At 39.0% G+C, this 25562-nt stretch overlaps 1 protein-coding gene and 2 long non-coding RNA genes across 5 annotated transcripts; 1 reads left to right on the forward strand and 2 right to left on the reverse strand.

Annotated features, from left to right (window-relative positions):
- Positions 1–214: 214 nt before the first annotated feature.
- On the reverse strand, positions 215–5928 carry LOC139480303 (uncharacterized). The gene is made up of 3 exons (XR_011654414.1): positions 5647–5928; positions 5312–5393; positions 215–685 (listed from the first exon to the last, which is right to left on the reverse strand). It is a non-coding gene; the product is annotated as an uncharacterized lncRNA (long non-coding RNA).
- Positions 5929–6022: 94 nt separating this feature from the next.
- Positions 6023–13704, forward strand: LOC139480175 (uncharacterized). Of its 3 annotated transcripts, XR_011654404.1 has the most exons (4): positions 6023–6249; positions 6712–6770; positions 12274–12352; positions 13101–13704. It is a non-coding gene; the product is annotated as an uncharacterized lncRNA (long non-coding RNA). The 3 variants fall into 3 exon arrangements; XR_011654403.1 differs by lacking the exon at positions 6023–6249 and having other exon boundaries at positions 6661–6770; XR_011654405.1 differs by lacking the exon at positions 6023–6249 and having other exon boundaries at positions 6661–6770; positions 12274–12345.
- A 3331-nt stretch (positions 13705–17035) lies between these two features.
- On the reverse strand, positions 17036–21785 carry LOC139478975 (uncharacterized). The gene is made up of 3 exons (XM_071261696.1): positions 21346–21785; positions 18367–18513; positions 17036–17652 (listed from the first exon to the last, which is right to left on the reverse strand). Exons 1-3 carry the CDS (start codon positions 21545–21547, stop codon positions 17507–17509), a joined length of 495 nt encoding a protein of 164 aa, XP_071117797.1. The 5' UTR covers positions 21548–21785; the 3' UTR covers positions 17036–17506.
- Positions 21786–25562: the final 3777 nt, after the last annotated feature.

Consider the following 25562-nt stretch of genomic DNA (forward strand, 5'->3'; position numbering starts at 1 on the left):
AGTACAGAAAAAATATCAATGTCATTTGTCTACTAAGGTGGAACTACAACTTTTGTTAAGTATTTATAGTAGGAAAACATTCAGGGCATTAGTACATTTCATATTTGTTCAGCACCTATGTTATGGCTGATCAGTATTATATATCTGTATGCTAATGAAGCAAAACAAATCATGTTTTTGGAAAAAAATCTTATTTATTGATTATATGGCATTTCATTGGTACATATCACAAATTGAAATTTGATCAAGCAAGAAGAAGAACTAGCATAAAGTAACCAGTGGTGTTTGCAAGGCCTTACAGAACAGACGCTTCAATGCCATTTTCTAAATAAACAAATTAGTCAAATCTCAGAAGAATTTTATTGAAGAAGAATATCTAAAGTCAAATATGTTTCTGCAGTAAACCACAAAAGTCATTCAGATTTGTATGGTCAGCATCGGTGTACACAACCTGGACATAGTCACAGTGCTTTGGCATAAATTCATTCAGACTTCATTAGTGTCATAATAAAACCACCTACAGTCACACTGATGTGGCATTATTCATTCAGAATCATCACTTTCTGAGGTGAATCTGTTGGTTGTTATCAGGAGTACTGTTCATCTTCCGGCGAGTCCCTTGTCTGAATTGTGTGAGCAAGATCTTCTTAAATGTAGCTGGTGTCAGATTGTGAAATCCAGGTACCTGAAACATTTCATAACATCTTTAGAAACTTGTTAGTCAAAAGTTATGAAACACACACATATTTACAAATGTTTAAAGTTGTTTTCTCAAACAGTGAGGTATTGACAATTTATCTTGCAACTGATATTTAACCAATCTTTGAACATGTAAATAAGCCATTGCAAACAGAAAAGTGTTCAGAAAATACAAAAATGTATCCGGTCTTCTAAAACAATACCACAAGGTTCACCTGAATTTTGGTTGAATGTTTGCATTACATCAAAATGTAAGGAAGGTTAAACAAGACTATGCAAAACTAAGTTACATAGGTTCTTATACATAAATACATAAATGCAACTATTCATAATTATCAAAACACATGTCATGTAAGTGATCTCAAAATACAACATAATGAGCGAATGAGTTGGTATAGTTTCATGCAGCTTGTTAGCAATATTCCAGCTATGGGCTTCACACATTGCACCCATGTGGTGAATTGAACCCAGGTTTCAGAGACTGTTTCACCCACTAGGCTACCCTTGCACACCAAATACAAAAGAAAGTATATTAGGAATTCAGACAATAGATATTCTCACCAAATTCATTAATTCATTAATGGAAGCTATATTGAAATTCAAATTTTGACAAATTAGGATGAGACTGTAGAAGCATTTATCTAAGTTATTATGGATATTAAATATCTACCGTTAATTGGTAGTCCATCATAGACAGTGATAAGAAATTCAACTGAAAAGTACAACCTGAACCATCAACTAAAAACTATGTATATTACATTAAAGGGGCCAGTCATGTATTACCGGTATGTTCTCATTCATTTTTGACACAACCCTCCCTGAAAGAAAATGCAAAGCACTTTATATTTTATTGTCCATTTTGTCAAAAGTCTCCCCTAGAGACTCTCACATTTTGGGGTGACCCTCCCTGTTTGTTCTGATCTGAATTCAAATATTCATGACTCATTATCATATTTTATCATTCATCTTATCTTTTTCGAAAATTAACTAAATGAAGATTAACAATAACATGCAAATCTGCCAAAATATTGGCCTGGCAAAGTTTAAATTAATCATAATTACTGTTATAAAGTTTTGGATCCATCGTCTGTTTCTAAATACAGTGAAACCCAACTTTGACTTGTGTGGCATTGTTGAATCATCTACCCAATGTTCTTTATGCATTGATATGCATCTGCACAGAGTGGTCAAAGTCTGTGTCTGACACATAGTGTGCTACAAGGGAGACATCAGTTTGTGTCTAGCCAAACTGTCTGATAATCTCAAGGGCTGCCTTGGTAGCATCAAGGGATGTAGCTAATCCTAAATAAACATAAAACAAGTGACATCATCTCTTCTACAGAACACATGATCAAAGCCTGCCCCACCTTTGATGTTTATTACCTTGCTACTCTAAAAACAGCTAATTAGCAAAATGAACTCAATGTCAACTCATTGTGGACTAGGGATTAACAGGGCAATTAGTGTCGGGTGGGTATTAGTACTCGCAATTGTCTGTTAATTACTTAACTGAGTAGTGACGGCTTAGTCAGTTGTGCCTTTACAACTGCTATTCAACTTATCGAGTCAGTTTACTATGTAACATGCTTCTTGGGAACAAGGAAATGTATCTTGCTGGATAACAGTTTTTTTCTAATTGATCAGAGATCAGAAATAATAATAATGACGTTTTTGATGTGCATTTCTTTGTTGTGTTCACTAGGATGATGGTGATGGTGTTTGAATTATTAGACACTATTTATTCCAAAAGAGGAATAGGGTTGGTGAAGAGGCAAAGCTTATTTGAACAACATATATATTGATATACAGAAACTGTACAACAAACAGATTAACTGTATCTACAGTTGAAACTATCATGATGCAAATTTTGACTGAATCAAAGTCATATCTTTTCAAGACTCAGATCAGGTTGTAGTGATTGAAGGTCACATTAAACTTGCTAATTTCAAATCATTCATCCCACACTTATGATTTGGTTTGTTGTTTTATGCCGCACTCAAGCAATATTCCGGCTATATGTAAATAATCGAGTCTGGACCAGACAGTCCAGTGATTGACATCATGAGCATCGACCCACACAATTGGGATCAATGACATGCATCAACCAAGTCACCGAGCCTGATCGCCACCTGATGGCGTTAGTCAACTCTTTAGACGAGCATTGTCGCCCGTTTCGGAAAGTATTGGGTTACAAATATCCCTTGTAAAACCTTTCAACATGTTCAAATGACACATCGAAAGGCCATTGTGAAAAAATGCACCATGTTAGGATTCTTAAATACAGTTTCAGCTTGACATTGAGTACTTTGAACTTTAAAGTGAAAAATACATTCACAACAAGTGACTGTGTCTGCCAATCAGAGTCGGTGAGTAAATTGGAGTAGGGGACTAATTTCGAAGGTAAACTTGTTTCAACGTTTAACAACTACATGCATTTGTGTTTGTATGAGACGATGTGTGTTTAATTCCATATATTTTACTTCAAAGCATGTTATCACAATAAATTGAGTCGGGTATAGGATAAGTTGGAGTAGAGGCTAATTTCTCTTGTAAACTTGTTTTAACATTTCACAATTATTGGTCTTTGCAAGTTATCAATCCTAGTTTAATTTCATTTATTTTACCAAGGTAAAAAAAAAAAATAAGGTGTCATTTTCGTCAAGTAATAATCGCCGTTTTCGCTTTCGGCGAGTATTTCGCCAGTCAGTGCTGTTTTGCTAAGGTGTCGTTTCAGCTATAACCCGCTTATTGCACATTATTAGTTTCAATTTATATTTATAATCATTTTAACCACTGTAATAAGTAAAAAATGAAATAAAAGTATATAGAAAATAAACAAGCACTTGTTATAAAATGTGCATCCGCAGGCAATATTTATAAGATAATCCTGCATGTAGCTGTGGCCATCACACTGAAGATGCACTTCACTTCTTTCTCATATGTCAAAATTACAATGATTTAAGACAGAATATGTACTATTAATATTATGTTAAGGGATATGATCTAAATTCAATTCTATTAGGTAATCCTGAAAGGACGTCAAAAATAAACTTAGAAATTCTTAAATCAGTAGAAGACTACATTCAGCTATCCAATAGGTTTTGTGATTGTACATAGCATCTTAAATTTATAATACTATTCCTTGCCGTATATTGCAGTACACTATTACTACTAAAAATGTGACCTGACAGCGCCGACAACGTAGTTTCTATAATAAGAACATGTATATAATTGTATTCCTTGACTGTACTTTTTGTATTCTAATTCTGGAGCGCTATTCAAATAAGTTTTTGCTTGTTTACCCATCCAGTTCACATATAAATGTTTAAAACAAATAATTTAAACTCATGCAACAACATAGCGTGTGGAGACGATAGACCACTGAAAAGCGCATATATATGCACATCCATTGACCCCTGACATCACAAGGCATTGTTTTGCCAGTGTGTCAGGCAACAGAATACTACGAATTACATCACAGGGTACTGTGACCTGTTTGAAAAGTTAGGTACTGTATTCTAAAGGTAGGCCCAAAATTCTAGACAATCCAGTGATTGATATTGTGAACATCAATCCACACTGTTAGATGGTCACTGTCAGATGCCATGAACCAGGTCACTGAGCCTGATCACCTGATGTATTAGGTTATCTCTTATGGGTGAGGCTAAAACGGCACCTCAGCAAAATGTCACTGATTTCTCCAACGAAAACAGCACCTTGATTTGGCAAAAAGGGCTACTAATTGTTGTCTGTTATCTGGAGAGACATGTTGATTCCTGGCCGAAATATATATAAATGAAATTTCTATAAAATTACTATTTATTTCCTACTTACTAAAATAAATATGACATATATAGTATACCTGTTGTCCAGTTTCTTGACATTTTCGCCAGACTCAGGTTCAGCTTGACATTGAGCTAATCTGAGTAAAGCTACTTAAAACTTCAAAGCATGTGATCTTTCAATGATAAGTTTAGTTGCACCTCCCAATCAGAATCATGAGTAAATTTGAGCAGAGGCTAATTTCTAATGTAAACTATTTTTAGGTGACTAACATTTAACAATTATTTGTGTTTGCAAGTTTAATTGCATTTATTTTACTTCAAAGAAATCAAAGCATATTATATTTTCACAATAGGTTTAGTTGCATCTCCAAATCAGAGTCGGCAAGTAGATGCTAGTTTTTAATGTAAACCTTTTTGAACATTTCTCAGTTATTTGTGTTTACAAGTGACCATGCAAGTTTAATTTCATGTATTCGGGCATATTCAGACCCAAGGTAAAAAAAATAACAAGGTGCTGTTTTCACCAGGCAATAGTAGGCGAGGTACTATTTCCCTTTATAGTATAACCCTCTCTTACAACTAGCATAGGTTGATGGGGACCAATTCCAACCTGGAATCCCCAAATGAGTGGGTATGGTTTTACGCTGTTTTTAGCAATACCACAGCAAGGGACACCTGACATAGACTTCACACATTGTACCCATGACAAGAATCGAACCTTGGTCTTCAGCACTTCAACCACTAGGCTACCCCACCGCCAAAATTCCCAACATGATAAAGTTGTCATCACGGTATTCTTCAACAAGTTCAAGTGAAAATATCCATACCTTTCAAATGTCTTATCTTCCACTTCACAATGTTCACTGTTGCAAAACTCCTGTCATTTAATTTGTTCTTGATTATTCACACCTGCAAAAGTAAGTTTAGTCGGTACGGTATGAACTAAAAATTGAGTCACTATAGAGTATCTAGATAAAGGAATATAAGTAAGCAAACATATTTCTACATCATATACATTAGCAAGGATTAACATAAGTTAGGTAGATTGCTTATCCTACAAAAATTAAATCACACATTTACTAACATATATAAAACAGAATAAGTGGCTTACAGAAGATAAATAACTTTAATACGTGATCAATATTATTAACATATTCCTTACCTGAATCAGAGGCCATATAACAGTCTATGTATTATGGTCTCTGTCTGAATATGTCACATCTTCAGCTCCCTGCAATCGAGGTTGTGAAACATTTCTGCTGTAGGAATATTACATCCGCTGGGATATCCCTTGTCACACTGCCTGGCATGGTAGGCAAACGCATATTCCATACACCACATAGGTATACTTCCTAATACACACTGTCGAAATCCCCGCGGCTCCCAATATGGCCTGTATGAACAGTAATCGGCCAACCTCGTCTCTTTCCGTAACTGCTGTAGAAATGACTAGAAATGACCGCTCGTCATTCGTGACCAACTCGTGTTATTCCGGGACAAGCAAGTCTACCCATAATTCCCTGTATGGCCGAGGGCGCCATTTTGGAACACAAATGTAAACAAACACTCAAACCTCGTGTAATCGATGTACACCGTGATGCTTGATTGCGATATGCTTACCTCGTGTATTGATACATTGTTCTCAATCACCTCTAACTCGGAAATCCCGGTCGAAATCCACCTGAGCCATCCACAACGAGGACGTCAAGTATTTCGAAAACTCGATTGACAGCCGAAGGAAGGAAGAGCAGCTTGCAGATGCCAGGTACGTAGCAGGGCTTCGAGACATAATGTTCCATGATTTCTTTACAGAGATCTTATGGAATGGATTGATTTAGATATTTTCCTGATCTCCATGTTACTACTGTAAACATTAGTTTTGTTGTTTTCGGAAACCCTTTGTTATTATTATGATCAAGTGTTTGTTGTGACATGGTATTTCTATTTGGGCTTGCATAAGAGCTACAGGTGCAGGACTTTTAAGGGTCGTGTCCTTATTCTCAACATAACGCTGGGATTTGATGATGAGGGTTAGTTACCAAGGGTATAAATCTGGCAAAGTGCATGTCAAACAAAACGTGGCATTCAATTCCAATCATGTGTTGCCACCTGAACCACCTGAAAGTGAGATATGGATTACAAGGAATAATGACAGCTTATCAATCTTTAACAAATTCACACTGAAACATTGAAAGGATAAAGACAAGTTAGTTGTTTTCTGTTTCAGCATGTTCAGGGTTTGTGGGCAGGTTCACAGACATCCTCAGGGAGGATACCAAGTATTGAGTGAGTATTTTTGTTTGTGATAAATACAAACTACATGTATTCATCATGGTATATTTCAATGTAATGTAGTGATTTTACTTCCGCGACAATGTGGTGATTAACTGCTCTGATGGTTCCGCCAATTAATAGTGTGATCGTCCGGCACGATCTGCGTAGTGTTATTCTAAAATGCGGTCCGCGACTGTAAGTTCAGAACTAGGGATTTTACCTTTCTTGAAGCTTCGTTGCAGACGATCCCTTTTCCGGCAGCGCTCGGCCACGTGCATCTTGGCCTCGGCTGCCCGAACACTTCCGAGGGAAACTGAATGTCTCCGACGGAAGAAGAGATCGCCTCACACAACACTCCTCCCTGTTTTCTAAGCTCGGGTACATCTGAGGACGTCCGTCATTGCTGAAGGTCCTCCCCCCATCATTTCTGCTCAGGCACATCCGGAGACGTCCGTCATTGCTGGAGGAACACCTTGTTTTTTAGCCGCTCTGGCACATCCGAAGACGTCTGTCATCGCAGGGAGGGATGCTTTAATATTGCTGGAAACCCTACTCCACACATTCAATCATGCGAGGCGTTAAGGGTTTGTACCCATGAATGGACACGGGTACTTGATTTACGGTGTCAATATGGAGTTTCTATATTCTTGCAACCCTACTCCACACATTCAATCATGCGAGGTGTTGAGGGTTTGTTCCCCACAATTAGCATCGGATAATTAAGATACCCATGAATGGACACGGGTACTTGATGGGGAGTTGTGTATCGTGGCTGTACCACTTCCCTGACCCCCAAGAGTAAACCCGGGTGTCCTTCTAGTCACCTACTAGAAGTGGTACAGGGCTTGGTTGTTGGCTGTGGTGGTGGCGAGAACCGATTCCACTGTTCCATGTAACAGGGTGTCCTGGTTACCGAATGGGGAGGTAGTAACGTACGCCGGGGTATCATGATGCGACATACATTAAATGGTTTACCTGACTCCCTTAAATCCATGTCCACTGTTGTTCCATTTATGGTTAGGATATGTCAATTTCTGCACTATTTTTCAGCAAGAAGTCGAAGCCCAGGATTATCTCATCTCCTATTGGAGCCACATATACAGGCATTTGGAAATGCTTGTCTTGAACCTGCAATGTGACTGGTTGGTCAGAAAACCCTGCATCTTCAATTCTCGTCCAGCAGTGCGTAAGGTGACATCATGGTTCTTCGCTGGTTTATGTTGAAGCATCTTGAAGAGCTTGTCAGAGATAATTGTCACCTCTGCTGTATCAATTATTGCCTCTGCCTTTGTGCCCTGGACCAATAGCGGGATGGTAAAAACTGTTTCATGATGCTCTGCATTGATGGTAACTTCAGGACATGGACATTTGAAGATGTCACTACTCACAGCAGTTTGTGGTCTGCTAGAAACCATTGCCGTGTGCAGTGACTTCCTCGTGGGCACCTTTAAAGGAATTTGAGAGACCTAGCTGTGGCGCCCTGATCGCAGTTTCCAGCTGGCCTTCACTCCAGTGCGGGGTAGGACTTAGGCCTTTCGACCCACCCCGTTGGAGTTTAATTCCTTCTCCCCAGAACTCTGTTCCTCTTGAAATGTTACCCTTTTGTGAGGACAATTTATCTTAAAGTGTCCCACTTGGCCACACTGGTAACATTCATTGCTGTGACCAGGTGATGTTGCAGGACTAGAGGAACGGGAACGCCTATTACTAAACCTTCCCATTACTTTGAATAGCATGGTTTCCATCTTGTCGAACCTTGCCTCAATCTGGTCTATTTTCTTTTCCAGGGATGGGGTTCTGGAGTTGCTAACTAGTGACCTTGAAACAGCCCTTACTTGAACATCTCCACACTCTTCTCGATCAGATGCCAGGTATCTTATCTGCCTCTGCTTACCATATATGGCCTGATGGGTGTGCTGGAATGTGCGCACAGCATCCATTGCTTCCTCTAGAGAATAGGGATGTAGGTTGGCTGCATACTAACCTGCCTCCTTCTGCTCACATCCAAGACAGAACCTCATAATGACTTGTCGCTCAACATAGTCTTCTGGCAATCTGTCAAATGCAATTGTTGCTGTTGACATGAGCCGTTCAGACCATTTCTCGAGTGACTCATCTGGTTGTTGGCGCATGGTATTGAATTTTACCTGCGCTGTTTCTGGAAGTTCTTGGCGATCATACCACCGTTGAAACTTTTTAATGAGATCCTCAAATGGGATATCGGGATCTCGCTCAGTGCACGAAGCAAAGTATTCACTCGCTTCGTCCTTCATGCAGAAGCATAACTGGTCCCGTAGCTCCTCAGAATTCCAGTTCTCCCGTTTGGTATAAGTCCTAAACTTTAAATAGAAAGCAGACCAACGGCTCTTACCATCAAAGACCAGGGCCCTAGGTACCTTAATTGCCGGGCTGTGTCGGTCCTGACTTGCATAGCTCTGCCTTGGTTGATGCTGTCGGGCCCTTCCTTGGTTAGGAAACCTGTATTCCTCATCATCAACATGATCAAGCGCTGGCTCTATGCAAATCTCCGGTTCTCTGGTACTTGGGCGACCAGGCTCTGTAACAATCTGAGGGTGTCGTCTGACATCCCCTGCCCCATACTCTCGGTCACGGTGAAATTGCCCAGGATGTATATCTCTTCCTGGTTGGTTTTCGACCCTTCTTGGCTGGGGAATTGTTTGAACATGTGTGGCCTGATATTTGTCAATGACAGAAATTAAATGATTTTGCTGTCTTGTTCGGTCATCTTTAATCCGTGATGCTGTTGCCTGTGCTGGCACTTTGGGTCGAACCCCACCATGGATATTCCGGTCTGGGGTTTGAACTGGGCTGCTTACCGGTACATGTTGTGTCCGCTCTTGGCGTTCTGCCAATAATGACTGAATTAATGCATCTCTTTGACGCAACTCTTCCTCATATCGGAGTGCTGCGACTTGAGCAAACGCTGGCGATGAGTATGGTGAGTACTGGTAAGGCGAGTACTGTGCCAGGATGTGCGGATATGTGTTGGGCATGCTGGTTGCAAGAGTGCTCGCAACTAGTGGTGGTATATGATGGGGTGTTGCAAGAGTGCTCGCAACACCGCCAACAGGTGGTGGTATGTGAGGGGGTGTTGCAAGAGTGCTCGCAACACCGACAGCAGGTGGTGGTTGATGTACTGGGGTCATTAAACCCCCTGAACCCCCATACCCTGATGACATACAGGCCGCTGAACTTGGCCCCATGTTGGCTGAACTTGATATACCTGGTTGTAGAAGGCTTTGAGCCAGAGGCTGGCTACCCATTGTAGGGCTTCCTATTTCAAGGCTTCAAGGTGCAGAGAAATCAAAATAGTCAGCCAAGGAGGTGACTTTATGAATTTTTAAATTTAAAAATTCCTCGCTGGTGATTTCCCCATTATTTTCAATGTGTGCCATTATTAATTTTGCTGTGGAACGACCGATGCCAGGCACTGTGACCAAATCTTGAATTTCACAAGAGTTAATGCAAATTTTGTCTTCTGCCATGGTTTGATTCAATTTTGAAGTCCTAATTCACTTTATGAACAAGATGTTTTTTTCAAAATCTATCGCAACACACAGCAGGTGTGGGATCCAAACTACAAATTGTTGAGCAATATTGTATTTTGCAAAAAATATCGCAAAACTCAGCGAGTGTGTGATCCCAATCTCGACAATATTGACGATTGCTGTGTTGTCTTGCCACCTCAGAATATTCAACAGATTTCAATTTTATTATACGATTAATCCACGATGAATAGGTAACACGGTGGACCCAAAGTGGTAATAAATCAATCTCACACAAACATTTCGTTCAGAAAATACATATACATACAAACAATCGCTCGTATGCAAAGTATCAAGGATGAGGGTAAAGGTCACGAGGTCAAAGGTTTTGTTGACGCTCGCAACAGACTGTCAAATTTTCTCAAAATCTGCCAAACACATCAATTCGCGTGGCACATGAATGTAAAATGTTTGAGACATACATATAATAACATACAGCATCAATAATTACAATATTTGCCGTACAAAAAATGGAAAATATCTTCCAATCGTACGACAAAATTTTCACTTCAGATCGGCAACGGTCAAAACAATTAAAATGGCGGCCCGTTCAAAAGCAGAAATCGTATTTTTGTTCGCAGCGCCACTGTATTGATTTTACTTCCGCGACAATGTGGTGATTAACTGCTCTGATGGTTCCGCCAATTAATAGTGTGATCGTCCGGCACGATCTGCGTAGTGTTATTCTAAAATGCGGTCCGCGACTGTAAGTTCAGAACTAGGGATTTTACCTTTCTTGAAGCTTCGTTGCAGACGATCCCTTTTCCGGCAGCGCTCGGCCACGTGCATCTTGGCCTCGGCTGCCCGAACACTTCCGAGGGAAACTGAATGTCTCCGACGGAAGAAGAGATCGCCTCACACAACAGTAATGTGAAACATCACACTCACAATAGTCCAGCTCTGTGATGGCAGCCTGTAAATAATTGAACATGGACCAGGCAATCTAGTGATTGTTATTTTCAGCAAAGATCCATGCCCTCAGAGTATGATGACAACCTAGTCTGACCACTCAATTCATTAGTTGATAAGTGTTTGCAGCGGTAGAAACTAACACTTTCAGTCCACTAGTCCTAAAATGATAGCATATAGCAAAACCTTTAAAATGTCAAAATGACTAGTGCCAATTTCTAACCCTGGTGTTTGGATGTTGTGTTTGTGTGTGTATGTATGAGTATATTTAGGTTGGTTTGTTGTTTAACGCCGCACTCAGCTATATGACGGCGGTCTGTAAATAATCGAGTCTGGACCAGACAACCCAGTGATTCATATCATGAGCATCGAGCCACGGAATTTAGATCAATGACATGCATCAACCAAGTCAGAGTCTGAGCACCCGATCCCGTTAGTCACCTTTTACGACAAGCATAATGGCCTTAATGGCAAGCATGGGTTGCTGAAGACCTAGTCTACCCCGGAATCTTCACGGGTCGAGTGTATTTAACTTAAATCATGAATCTTATACTTGTTTCTCTGTGCTTTTACAATGTAACCCAAATTTTCTCGCGAATAATAAAGTATTCTCTTATTTATATCATTTCTGAACTAAGTGTCATATCAAGGTTAGATCTCTGTCAAAAGAGTGCCATGGAAAAGCCAAACAAATAGCCTAGAAATAAAAGTAAATACTGCATTGCATTAATCTGCATTTCAAGAAAATGTGGCAATAATTCATGGAATGATATTCACCTCGGTGAGCATCTCTCTGCATTGTCGAACAAGTTATTTCCTATGTAATGTATGTGTTGAATGACCCTGACTTTGTTGTCAAAATATTGTTTTAACATTTGTTAAATATGGGGATAAATGTCATCTCTGAATGTTTGACATGAATTATTATGATTAGGGTAGTTCTAAGTCGGAATCACAACCGGGGTCTTTTCATTTGAATCAAATGTACAACATGTACAGTTTGGACATTTCTGTGATGTGAATGCTACTTATGTTTGTAGAATGTCCGGATGAATAAAAGAGACAGTCATCCGTGCAGCATCAATGCAAAGAAAGACCATAGAAGAGCAACAGTGAGTGGTAAATATTTTGAAATTATTCTGTTTGGTTCATATGGTTATTTTGCAAACATGTCTTCAGTTTGTTCCTTATCGCTGTAGGCACGGATGTCCTATTATCTAAGGCACTACAATTTTCTGTGCAGAGTTGCATCTCTTGGGCTTAGCAGAAACCTATAGTCATGGGTTCAAATCCTGGTTCTCCCCGATTATGTTGCTAGGTTTGTCAGCATTATACACATACTCGTGGGATTCATCAAAGACCTGCATCACTTAGGACTTTCTTCCCACATCAAACTAACATGCGGTGATATATCTGGAATACTGTTCAAAGCAGTGTTAAAGCCAAATCATTTATTTAACACTGCATCCAGCAATAGTTTGGCTATATGACAAGGATTGTGAATATATATTTTTCCATGTTGATGAGTTGAAACAATCACTAAATGACATCTCTTAAAAAGATTCCCAGCATTCCAAGCCTAATTAATAGATAAGGTTGTGATTGAGTAGGCTCATTGATCATATGTAATCATACCACAGTGATGTGGGATATTGTCCATAATAGTTATCATCGGTTTGTCTGGACCGAGTTCATAACATTAGTCACTGGTTTGTCTGGTTGAGATTTGAGATGTGATTATCTTAAATGTTTAGCATATAACAAGACTCACATATGACAACTTAAGTGATTTTGCTGCCTTCTATCTGTAAGTACATGTGGCAACAATTCTTTTTGATTGCTAAAATCTTTTTACATAATGCTGCAGAAACTGAAGTCCTGCTTGAGATCCCCGGATGAGTACTCCAGGTTGACAGTCTGGAAGGACCAGACAAGGGAGTCCTAAACAGAGGCTGCACCCCTTCAGATATCAGAGGTGATTTGCAGACAGCGATGATGAGGGTCCTGTTATTTCATTGGAGGCCGACCGAGAAATTGTATGCCAAATGGTACTGGGACACACTAAGGCTGGTCTGGCTAATGTGAGAAGACCAACCAATGCCAAGCTGGAGTGGAATTCTTCCAGGACATTCAGGAAAGTCTTGTAAACACTTGAAAGGAATGATAAATGGGACTTATTGTCTTTAAATGTGGACCCAAACACCAAATGGAAAGTTCACAATTCTACTAACACAATGCAGCAGAGATAGAGTCTAACTGGTATCCCCTCATCCTGGTTCCTGTTCATCCATGGCAATATAGAAAGAAAAGGAGGATTGAGGGAAAGTAAGTTATCTGAACTGGTGAACATAATCCGTAGGTACTGTCAAGGGAACAGTTATCACACTCTGTTATGAGTATTGAAGAATAGGATGAAATTGCATACTGCATCAGGAACCATCATGTGAACACTGTTCAATGTGCGATATACTATAGGCATATGAATAAAAGAAATTGATAATTTGATTGTTGCTTATGTTTCATTTGCCAGCTGTGTAAATGGGGATGTTTCATGATTTTGCCTCAGTTTAATAGCCACACTTATCTTATGAAACCATGCATTGCTTGGGCATCTCAAGATAAATAACACATGTTTCCTTTGCTCTGAAAACGTCTGATGACACATTGATCTGTTATGTCAAAGGTTAAAGTCACAACCAGACAAAAAGTTTGTTTGTGGTCTAACTCTTCCTTTGGGCAGGGGTCGAAGTTGGAAAAAGGTCGTGTGTGATCTATATATACTACATTTTCCCTTAAATTGCCTTTTCTACAGAAGTCTTAGTAACTCTTATACATATACTGGTTACATTACTTCCATATTTTGGTCAATGATATGTTGAATTCTACCAAAGGACTGCATATTTGGTTTATGTGCTGGATAGCTCTTTGAAATGTTTTAGAAATATTTGTCACTGATATTGAAGGTCAAATTCACACTCAAAAGTGATAACTCATGAGGGGTTGAAGTGTAAGATCAAGGCAACAGTGAAGGGGTCATTCATAAAGTATTTCTGCAATTATAACTAAAATGCCTATTTCTGGAGATATTTGTGAAGTATTAAGCACATCGTTGTTATATTATTTGAATACACATGTATGTGCAGTGGTTACAACTCCAGTGTCAAATTAACTGTCAATCCCTTTTAATAAAATAATTCACAGTAACTGAGGAAGAGCTTACTGTAGTACCATAAAACTAGGGTGAGGCAAATGTCAATGAAGTTAGTATTTTGGATATAACAAGTACATGTACCGTTACAAATAGTCTTATTATCATCTCACTAGGACCAAAGGCCCAAGTGAGCACATTGTCAATGACTTTTTCTTTTTCTCAGTACAAACTGGAAGTCTGGACATGAAATTTAAGGATATCATTATACAAGAACTGATGTTTGTTCATTAAATACCATTAACATCCGAAAAGGACAAAATATGAAATTGAACAATTTTCTTCTCCAAAAATGTTTTAGGAGGATATTTACCATTAAAATAACACAGAATATTACAACAGGTACCTGTAATGCACAGGCTAACATTATTTACCAGAAGCAAGTCATGAAGAAAATTTGCATCCGGAAACCTTCCGGAAACCTTCCAGATGCCTTCAACAACCTTCAAATTGCTTGGTATTTTCAAGTTAATTTTTTTATGTGTTTCACACTTAAATGAACAAAATGCACCCCCCAAATTTTGACATTTTTTTGGAAGGTTTCCGGGCCGGATCCAAAATGGGAAGGTATCCGGATGACGGAAACCTACACTTTTTTTGCTGTGAAATGGCGTGATTTGGGCTGGCATTGCTGCGACAAAATATATCCGGCTTGGAATAAATAGGGAAGAAACACTCGGTACACACATGGGTACAAAAGAAACAGTAGGGAATGTTGCTTGTTGATGCTTGTGCTTTGAACGGCATTTCAGGGTATCCCCCCATTAGTTAGACGTCCCATTTGTCACACACTTGAAACAACATACTCATGGCTGAAGGCACTGACTGGTCTACCCTATGTTACATAAGTATTAGACTCGAGTGATCCAAGAAAAGTAGAAAAGTAATCTCGTACTTTATGTACTTATACAAAGATATAATATATAATAAATAATAAATATATAAAACTTCTTTATTAGCACTGGTAGTAGCACTGATTAATTAATTGAATTGAATGTCTCTGAATATTCCTTGTTTACCCCAACCCCGCATAGAAGCCTGCAGCATCCAATAATTTGCTTGAGTTCCTGGCGAAGGTGATCTTTCAATGGAGACTCTCCTGGGCGAGTGTCTTTAGCTGGCTGAAGAGTCTCTGGTATGTTAATTCAGATATATTATGTCTGAGGATATCGGCCTATTGCAGATCGTTGACATGTAGCACTTTTCACACTATTGCTTTTGACTATTTACAAAAGATCGAGATCGCTAAAACAAAAGAACGACTGCCTCTTCAAAATCCAGAGCTAGCGGACGAAATTACTGATATAATTTACAGCCTTATACTCCATATAAAATGAAATGTTGAGACGCTAGACCCCATGGTTGTGCATGCAGCTTGTAGTTGGTTGTGACAGACTGTGTGTATTGGTGATATTAAGGAGTTATACAGTTTTGACGTCTCGTTGAGGGTGGTCTTGGGGGAATGAAAATATAAAGAAATCTACATAAGTCTATTTGTGACGCATAGTGACATCAGCTCGTTCAACTCGCATCTGTCATTTATCACTTTCCTTAACTGTAAACTTTTCTGTCCTATTTTCTAATTTCACTTTTTTGACAGGGACTTCACTTTTCATTTGCGTTTGAGACAATAAAACGTAACTATGATACCCGTCTCAAATACATCAACATCGAATACCCATTTCTTGCTTGTTTAAATTCTTTTTAGCCATCATCACTCATGGTCATCTTACCTCCATGTCAGGATGATGAGATCTGATTGGTTCACGTGATCGTGATAAAATACTATTTATCCCGCCCAGGAAGGAAAGACATATCTGAGCGGGAGAATAAGTTCCTTATACCCCGCCACGAAGAACACAGGCTGCACGCACGCGTGCACGCACACGCACACACACACACACACACACACACACACACACACAGAAGTGCGTGAGTGAATGTTGTTTAACGCTGTAACAGCGATGTTCCAGCTATATCACGTCAGTCCCCAAACAACTGATTTGCTCCCATTCGTGACCAACTCGTGTTATTCCGGGACAAGCCGAATAGCGACTCGTGCCCCTCTTGTGGCCATTTTTGCGACCGGGTTCCGTCTTAGCGCAAACGGGCATACCTAAAACAAATGTCAACTCGTTGCGTAATGGTTAACATGTATTTCCCCATATATTATATATATTTCAGATGCAATTTATAGCACATCGGGACATGCGGAATTATACAGTATGATTGAACACATGTAACTGTGTCTTCTTGCAGGTTACGGAAAGAGGCGAGTGGTGACGAATGATTTGCTCCATGAGCAACGACCTTTGTCGTGGGGTCACGCTGATGCACAATCAGCGAGGTCACACATTGTAACCATCCGATCCGAATTAGTCAGCTCACGTGACAAGCAAGGGGATCCGGGAATATCCTGAGATGCACTGTGCACACCATTTACAAAAATACACATATAAAATACACCAGTTAAACATGCGCCCAGTGCGTTGTAACGTAAATATAACGTAATCACAGATATAGGTAGGTCTACACAGGAGGCCATGAAATTGAGAAGTCTGCTAGCATAACGACTATTAAATATATATCAAAGATAGGTTTAAAATTCTTTATTTTTCAATGAGCAACACTTCGAACATTCTGTTTTTATGATGAACTTAACTATTGTACTATTGCCATGAAACATATATGTATATCTTATTTTTCTGTCTGTCTCGCTCTCCTATTCTCACTCAAATAGGCAGTAGTTACATATGCGTATTACAGTGAGTGAGTATGGTTTAACGCCGCAAATATCCCAGCAAAATCACGGTGGGTGACACCAGAAATGGGCTTCAAGCATTGTCCCCATGTCGGGGATCGAACCCGGGTCTTCGGCGTGACGAGCGAACGCTTTAACCACTAGGCTACCCGACTGCTCCTGCGTATAAGACAACCGTATTAACAGTTATACCAGTAAAGAACAATCGTTGTCTACATACAGTAGTTATTTTTGGCTTCTTTTTCTATCGCGTTTAGTTTGAATGAGAATACAGCCATCCACTTCACCCACTCCCGGCCCTGAGTCATGCAATTATTTTGTCCACCGTCAGGATAATCCCCCCTATCAGGAGCAACACCGCCCCGACAACTGCGAGAGCAAACGACCAGCCTAGGTTTCTGTGTTCCCGCTTGTCAGCATAAAGGATCGCCCCAGCAAGGATGAAAATTGCTGAAAATAGAATGAATTATGCATTAAAACATTTGCTCTGAATATACAACTGAAACTGTATTACATACAAGTTTTCTTATTTGTTTGTTGTTTAATGCCACAAACAGCAATATTCCAGCTATATGGCAGTGGTCTGTAAATAATCGAGTCTGGAAAAGACAATCCAGGGATTGACATCATGAAATCGATCACATACAAGTTTGTTGGTTTGATGTTAAACGACGTACTCAGCAATATTCCAGCTATATGATGGCGGTCTGTAAAGAATCGAGTCTGGACCAGACAATCCAGTGATTGACATCATAACCATCGATTCACGCAATGGGGATACGATGACGTGCATCAACCAAGTCAGCGAGCCTGACCACCCGATCCCGTTAGTCACCTCTGACGAGAAGCAACGTCGCCTTTTACGGCAAGCATGGGTTCCTGAAGACGCATTCTACCCCGGATCTTCACGGGTCCACATCCAAGTAAGTGAAACAAATACAAAGTTAACTTTACTAGAAACAACACTACTTATTATAACTGTTACACTAACTGCAAATCCATGTCGGTCACAGAAATGACTGGAATGAGTGTTAATTTTACATATTGTGTATATTAGACAATGTATACTCCTGATTTTGTTTGCCTTCATGTAATTTGTCACATACCCAAACACATTATTTCGACATTGATGCGTTAACGCCTCAGTGTAGGATGAAAACCTACCTGAGAGGAAGGCCAGCACCAGTGCACAGATCTGTAACAACTTCAAGTCGTTCTTCACCAGCACGTAGATGCACAACACAACCACGCAAGCCAGTCCCAGCAGAAACCCAATTATGGACAGGGCTCTCACTGCGTCGTACCAGTCAGCTGAAAAATAGATAACTGCAGCTAATGTTGTTTCAAAATATAAGGCTACTTTATATGAATGTACGAGAGCTGGTCTAAAAGTTCTAAGCCTAGCAAACAAAACCAGCATTTTTTAAATGTTACTTTTCAACATAATCACCCTGCTTTTCAATACATTTCTCATATCGATAATGATGCTTTCAATTCCAGTCAGGAGTGAGCGAATATGGTGTTTCGCCGCTTTTAGCAATATTCCAGCAATATCACGGCGGGGAACACTAGAAATGGGCTTCACACATTGTACCCATGTAGGGAATCGAAACCGGGACTTCGGCGTGACGAGCGACCACTTTAACCACTAGGCTACCCGTCCGCCCCTTCCAGTCAGGAAGAAGTTTTATGAAGCCACCCTGAAGAACCCATTCACGGCCGTTTTGATGTCATCGTTGTCGTCCACGAAGGTGTTCTTTCAGTTTAGAAAACAGGTGGAAATCACCTGGTGTCAGGTGTAGCGAGTATTGAGGGTGAGGAAGCTCTTGTCGCACAGCAGCCTTTACAAGACGAGAGGTGTGAGTAGAGGCATTGTCACGAATTAGTAGAACTCCAACAGACAGCATTCCTGGCCGCTTTTCTTTGATAGAGTCTCTCAGGGGATGAAGCGAATTAGCATAGTAGGCACCGGTCATGAATTTCTTGGGGAGTACTTTTCCATGAAATAAAAAACTGCTCGGCACTCGTTCTTTTCCATTTCTGTTTCCATTTGGACCACAATCACGTTCAACTGGCTGTCACTAATATACAAACGGCCTCAACATATAAAATACACTTGCAATGAACTACTACTTTGTACTTTGTTATGGCCCATAGTTGAAAGTTAGTCTGGCTTAGAAATTTTTGACCAGCCGCTGTGTGTGTGTGCGTGCGTGCGTGCGTGCGTGCGTGCAGCCTGTGTTCTTCGTGGCGGGGTATAAGGGACTTATTCTCACGCTCAGAAATGTATTTCCCTCCCAGGCGGGATAAATAATATTTGATCAAGATCATGTGAACCAATCAAATCTCAACATCCTTACATTGAGGTAAGATAACCATGTTTGATTGCGGCTAAATGAATTCAAACAAGCAAGAAATGGGTATTCGATGTTGATGTATTTGAGACGGGTATCATAGTTAAGTGTTATTGTCTCAAAAAAAGTGAAATTACAAAACAGGACAGAAAAGTTTACAGTTAAGGAAAGTGATAAATGACAGATGCGAGTTGAACGAGCTGATGTCACTATGCGTCACAAATGGACTTATGTAGATTTCTTTATATTTTTATTCCCCCAAGACCACCAACGAGACGTCAAAACTGTATAACTCCTAAATATCACCAATACACACAGTCTGTCAAGTTGGGTTTTGGATCCCAAGTTTTCAGTGTTTCTTTGACTGTTTTCAGCCGAGTTACGTTGTGATAACGTTTGTAATAGCCATCTCTTGCTTGTTTCATTTTATAGCCACCATCAAACATTGATGTATATTACTTTCTTTTGCAGTTTACTTATAGTAATAAAAAACTAAAACAATGTAGCAGGTGTATATATATATGTATTTGAGCTTTTTTGCAAATAAACCTATTTCAAGTTTTTGTTTTGTTTTTGTTGAATATAATTTAACAGAGGTTTGTTTTTATCCCATTTATCTATGTCCGGCCCTCTAGTGACCAATCACATCCCAAGCTATCCCTGTGATTGGCCAAATTCAAACTCTACCTTCTTGCTCTGACTAACTCCATATCGTCACTTTCACTATGCGCTGCATTGGGAGTATTTGTAGATCACCACTAACGGTTAGTTTATAAGACTTATCTTTCTAAATAGGATTAAATAGTAATCAAAGATAATGCATTATAAATAAGCATCTAAGAAGTACTTGTCATATTTACATTAAATTATATATTTTTATTAAGTTGATGTTTTATATGAATGCGTTTTAGAGGCTGAACTTTAACCTAAGCAATAGTGTATTTTAATATTATCTTGTATACATACTAAGTTATATCTACAATTATGGCAGTGCGCAAGCTATTCATTTTGTTATTTATTTCATTGTATTAGGTCACTCTAAGTATTTACATATCATGTACATATAATGCGTAAGTAATTATTCCTGCTGTTTCTTCTGCAGGACATATCATAGACGGTGACATTTGAAGGGTATTACGTTTCACACCCTTGTGCCACACATAGGGTATGCATATACGCATGTAGGTGAAACCATTTTACTTAATATGTATTGTAAGACATTTCTATCATATCATCTGATAATACTTAGTTGTAAGTAGGGGCGGTCGGGTAGCCTAGTGGTTTAAGCGTTCGCTCGTCACGCCGAAGACCCGGGTTCGATTCCCGACATGGGTACAATGTGTGAAGCTCATTTCTGGTGTCCCCCGCCGTGATATTGCTGGAATATTGCTAAAAGCGGCGTAAAACCGTACTCACTCACTCACCAGTTGTAAGTAATAATAGAAATGATCGTATTGCTTTGAAGATTACATGATATATATTATACTATATTATCTGTTGTTTCTTATAACATGGTGTCTATCGTGATTATTCACAAATAAACATAAGCCTCACACCATGTAGCCGTCTTGGTGTCATCTGCATAAAATAATGGAAAAGGCCATGGAAAACCCGACTACAACAATACGATAATCAGAGAAATATTAGAAATGAAAGTTGAAATAACACTGGTTTGAAGTAGAGGAATACAAATGTGTATGAAACAGTACACGCCGTGCTCTAACTCAAGCACTGTCCACAGCGGCGTTAAGCCATATCCACTCACTCACTCAATAAAAATGCAACTTACGGAGGACTCCAGTTATTTGTGCACACTGGGATGAACTGGATGAATAAACACATATCTGGAACAATCCATATGCAAATGTTACTGAATTTAAAGTGGATGTCGTCCAACTCGGTGATGGGAAGCCAATGAGGTCAAAAATCAGGCCAGCCACACAAAGTCCAAGTCCGATCTTGGACAAGAGAGATGCTTGAGAGAACCCCATCTCATGTGCTGAAGAACTCTGAAAACCGGGTGAGATCGCTTATGTGCTTGGCCTCGTATGTCGTGGACTGTAAGGCCCCCCTTCAATAACAATGTTCTGATTGGCTGACAAACAGATACACTTCCAAATATGGTCAAGCACATAAAACAGTTCTCGGAAGTTTGGGGGCCCCTGAGGATTCACACGTACCTGTCTGGAAATCTGACTTAGGTCTTCGGTGTGGTGAGCCCCTGAGTTAATGACTTGCTTATCGAACGTACCTTACCCCCTTCCCAACGTCCTTCAACTTTAACTCTCCACCCGTGTCTATTCTAAAGGCTAACGGTGAATCTTAGTCATGGAATATTCCGGGAAAGCCAACGTTGGCCTTCCAGCTACAGTAGTGGTAGTTTCAAGTAAATCAATAAAGCCAGTTCTAGGAAATATGCTTTTGCCTTTGTAAATAACACCTGGCCCGCCATCAGTCATCCTTAACTTTATTCAGCATGGGTACAGACCACTGACCCATACAGAGCTGCGCGTGCAGTGCAGACAACATGCAATATTTGAGTCTCATTGACGCTATTGTTTTATAATTGTACTGCATGAAAACAAACATGGTAAAGTGTCTAACATTTTTAATGTCATCAACAGACATTAGTATAATATTTATGTAATATGGGGTGTACTTTTAAAAATATATTTCAACAACTACCTTACATCCGTAAGTTGCATAAGCCTCACAGACAAGCAGCCCATGATACTGGTAAATAGGACAGTGTTTAGAACCACCTGTTAATGGGGCATGCCAGTCTTGACATATGTACTTTTTAATCGCTCATGATAAAACTATCATGGTCATGCTTTTAGATCTAGACGGAAGGTGACATTATGTATGACTTTGTACATGCTCAGACCAGTGAGCTCTTATAGTACTGTCTTGCTGGCGGAAAGAAGCGGTAACTTGACAAAGAGATTGAAATGTATAATGTTTATTTATGAGTGTACAGCATGGTTCATGTTTTTGTGTCTGCGCTAAACATATGTGAACATTGGATTGTAACTGAAACACTTCATCTCTCTTTAGCGAACATGATGGTCAAGCAGGTATTAGTGATTATCAGTATATTAAGAATGACGCATGTGTGTACGTCATCAGTGTTATTGGTCTAATAACAATTATCCGCTTATAAGTAAAAGGTATCAGTGACAAAATATCCGTGTTGCTTGTATTGTAATTCAGTGATATTGTTTATTCAGCCTAACCATGGAATGAGTGAACTAACAGAGGGGAGGTCATTTATTGTGACTAAATTATTCAATAATCTTTCCAATTTAAACTTTCTTTACCATTGATAGACGCATTGTATTTTAATTATTATTAACATGAATGGGCTAGATGATATTTTAGTAAGTGTACATGTATTGCTCTTTATGTTCAAGATGAATCAATACATCAGATGTTTTATGTGTAACAAGTGCAAAAGTGAGCGTGGCTCACTAATACCCCCGACCCGCCTAGTGTGTCAGTAGTTACAAATTAAATAGCTGTGATAGGGTTAGCCTTACATTTTTTTCTTTTTACTGCTCCCCTCCATATGACACAGATTATATGTACTAAGTTTGAGATGAATCCACTGAATAGTTTAAGAGAAATCGCGCGGACAAAGTTTTCAGACGGACTTTAGGGAACATTGCTGTATTTTGAATCGTAAATCAGGTCAATATCAAAACAACGCTTTAATATTTCTGCTACCTTGAGATGGCGGACCAAATCCAGCAGTTGATGTTTGCTCAAATTACATGACAACAGTGGGGCCAACCGAGAGGGCTTGTCACAGCATGAAAGGAAGACATATTTTAAAGGTGGGAATTACAGTGGAGGAATTTATTTCGTGGGCGAATTCTTTGAATTGCTGTGCGGGATAAACGTGTTGTCACCCAGGTACGATCAAAATGTAGTTTGTCACAACAAAGAATCACCTCTCAAACGAGTCTTTACTCGTTTTTACTGGAGTGTCTTGTCCAGACTCTTTTGTTTACAGGTAGCGTTTTTCGGGAGTATTGCTGGCTGTATAGTTTGACAACGAAAATACACTCACTTTTTTATGTAAATTGTGTGAGTGGGGGTTGCTACCGGTAGGGCAGGACATACAGACATATATTTTATTTTGGCAGGCTCAACCTTTTCTTGAACGTCTGGTGTAATCACTGGTTTTCAGTGCTCCATTCATATAGTTATAATGATATAATATCATTTTTATCACTGGTTTTCAGTGCTCCATCCATGTAGTTATAATGATATAATATCATTTTTATCACTGGTTTTCAGTGCTCCATCCATGTAGTTATAATGATATAATATCATTTTTATCACTGGTTTTCAGTGCTCCATCCATGTAGTTATAATGATATAATATCATTTTTATCACTGTTTTTCAGTGCTCCATCCATGTAGTTATAATGATATAATATCATTTCTATCACTGGTTTTCAGTGCTCCATCCATGTAGTTATAATGATATAATATCATTTTTATCACTGGTTTTCAGTGCTCCATCCATGTAGTTATAATGATATAATATCATTTCTATCACTGGTTTTCAGTGCTCCATCCATGTAGTTATAATGATATAATATCATTTTCATCACTGGTTTTCAGTGCTCCATCCATGTAGTTATAATGATATAATAATATCATTTTCATCACTGGTTTTCAGTGCTCCATCCATGTAGTTATAATGATATAATATCATTTTTATCACTGTTTTTCAGTGCTCCATCCATGTAGTTATAATGATATAATAATATCATTTTTATCACTGGTTTTCAGTGCTCCATCCATGTAGTTATAATGATATAATAATATCATTTCTATCACTGGTTTTCAGTGCTCCATCCATGTAGTTATAATGATATAATATCATTTTTATCACTGGTTTTCAGTGCTCCTTCCATGTAGTTATAATGATATAATATCATTTTCATCACTGGTTTTCCAATTACACCCAACGGAATCTGTTTTGGTAGATATACTGGTTTGACGTGAGTTTGCACACGTGGTATCTCTCACTTTATTCAGTACTTTTATGACACGGGCCTTTTTGTAAAAAAACGAAATAAAATTTAGGCGCAGTTAAGTGGTTTTAACAATTGCATATTATCAAAGTTGGAGTATTTGTGTTCTTACAGCTTTGGCCAAGTACAAGTACAAGACAAGTACTTTGCTGTATTCATATTGATTATAGTCTTACGATGACAGTAGTGTATTAAACTTCTGAATATTTGGAAAGATGTACCATTTAGATTTGTTAACTTTGCCTAAAATGGCTATAAGGTGGACAAATTAACAAAAAGTGATATTGATTTTCGATATGGTTTAAGCAACAAACTTCACATTTTCTAATTTTCAAATATTAAAATGTCACCCACGTTCAATTTCACGAGTATTATATGGCAGTGTCATGTATTGTGAAGCAATGTTGTAATTATGTAATATTTTTTCTGTTAAGATTCAGTAGAAGCTCATAACATTGTTTTAACAATAATTAGTAGCCTGGAATGTATTACAATCTAATGTCAGCAGTGGTGTTGAAATTACTATATTTTGATGCTGTTGGGGTGAAGTGTAATCTAGAATCTTCTAGAACAGCTATAGACTTATCCAGCATGGTATGGAACTTTCTAGAAGGTCGTTGGACTATATAAGTGGGCAAGTGCATGCATCACTCTCATCTCACATTACATCAAGACCAGCGGTTGTGTTAAGATCATCTTTAACCCTGGATATCCAACCTAGTTCTATTTTGGAAGCTTGACCACTGTTGCTACTAGGTGGATATATCTCTGACTTTAATGCTATTACCAAGGCCATTGTATTTTATATTGCCATTGAAATTGTACTGTCTTTGAACAGGGTAACAAGTAACATCTTTTAACATCTTTTCGTATGAAACACCCGGGGATCGAACGCCAGACCTTCCACTCTCCGTGCGGACGCTCTACCACCAGACCACGGAGACGGTCCTGGAAGTTT

The sequence above is a fragment of the Haliotis cracherodii genome, unplaced genomic scaffold, assembly GCF_022045235.1.
Source record: "Haliotis cracherodii isolate W230 unplaced genomic scaffold, xgHalCrac1.p SCAF_4, whole genome shotgun sequence".
Taxonomy (NCBI): Eukaryota; Metazoa; Mollusca; class Gastropoda; order Lepetellida; family Haliotidae; genus Haliotis; species Haliotis cracherodii.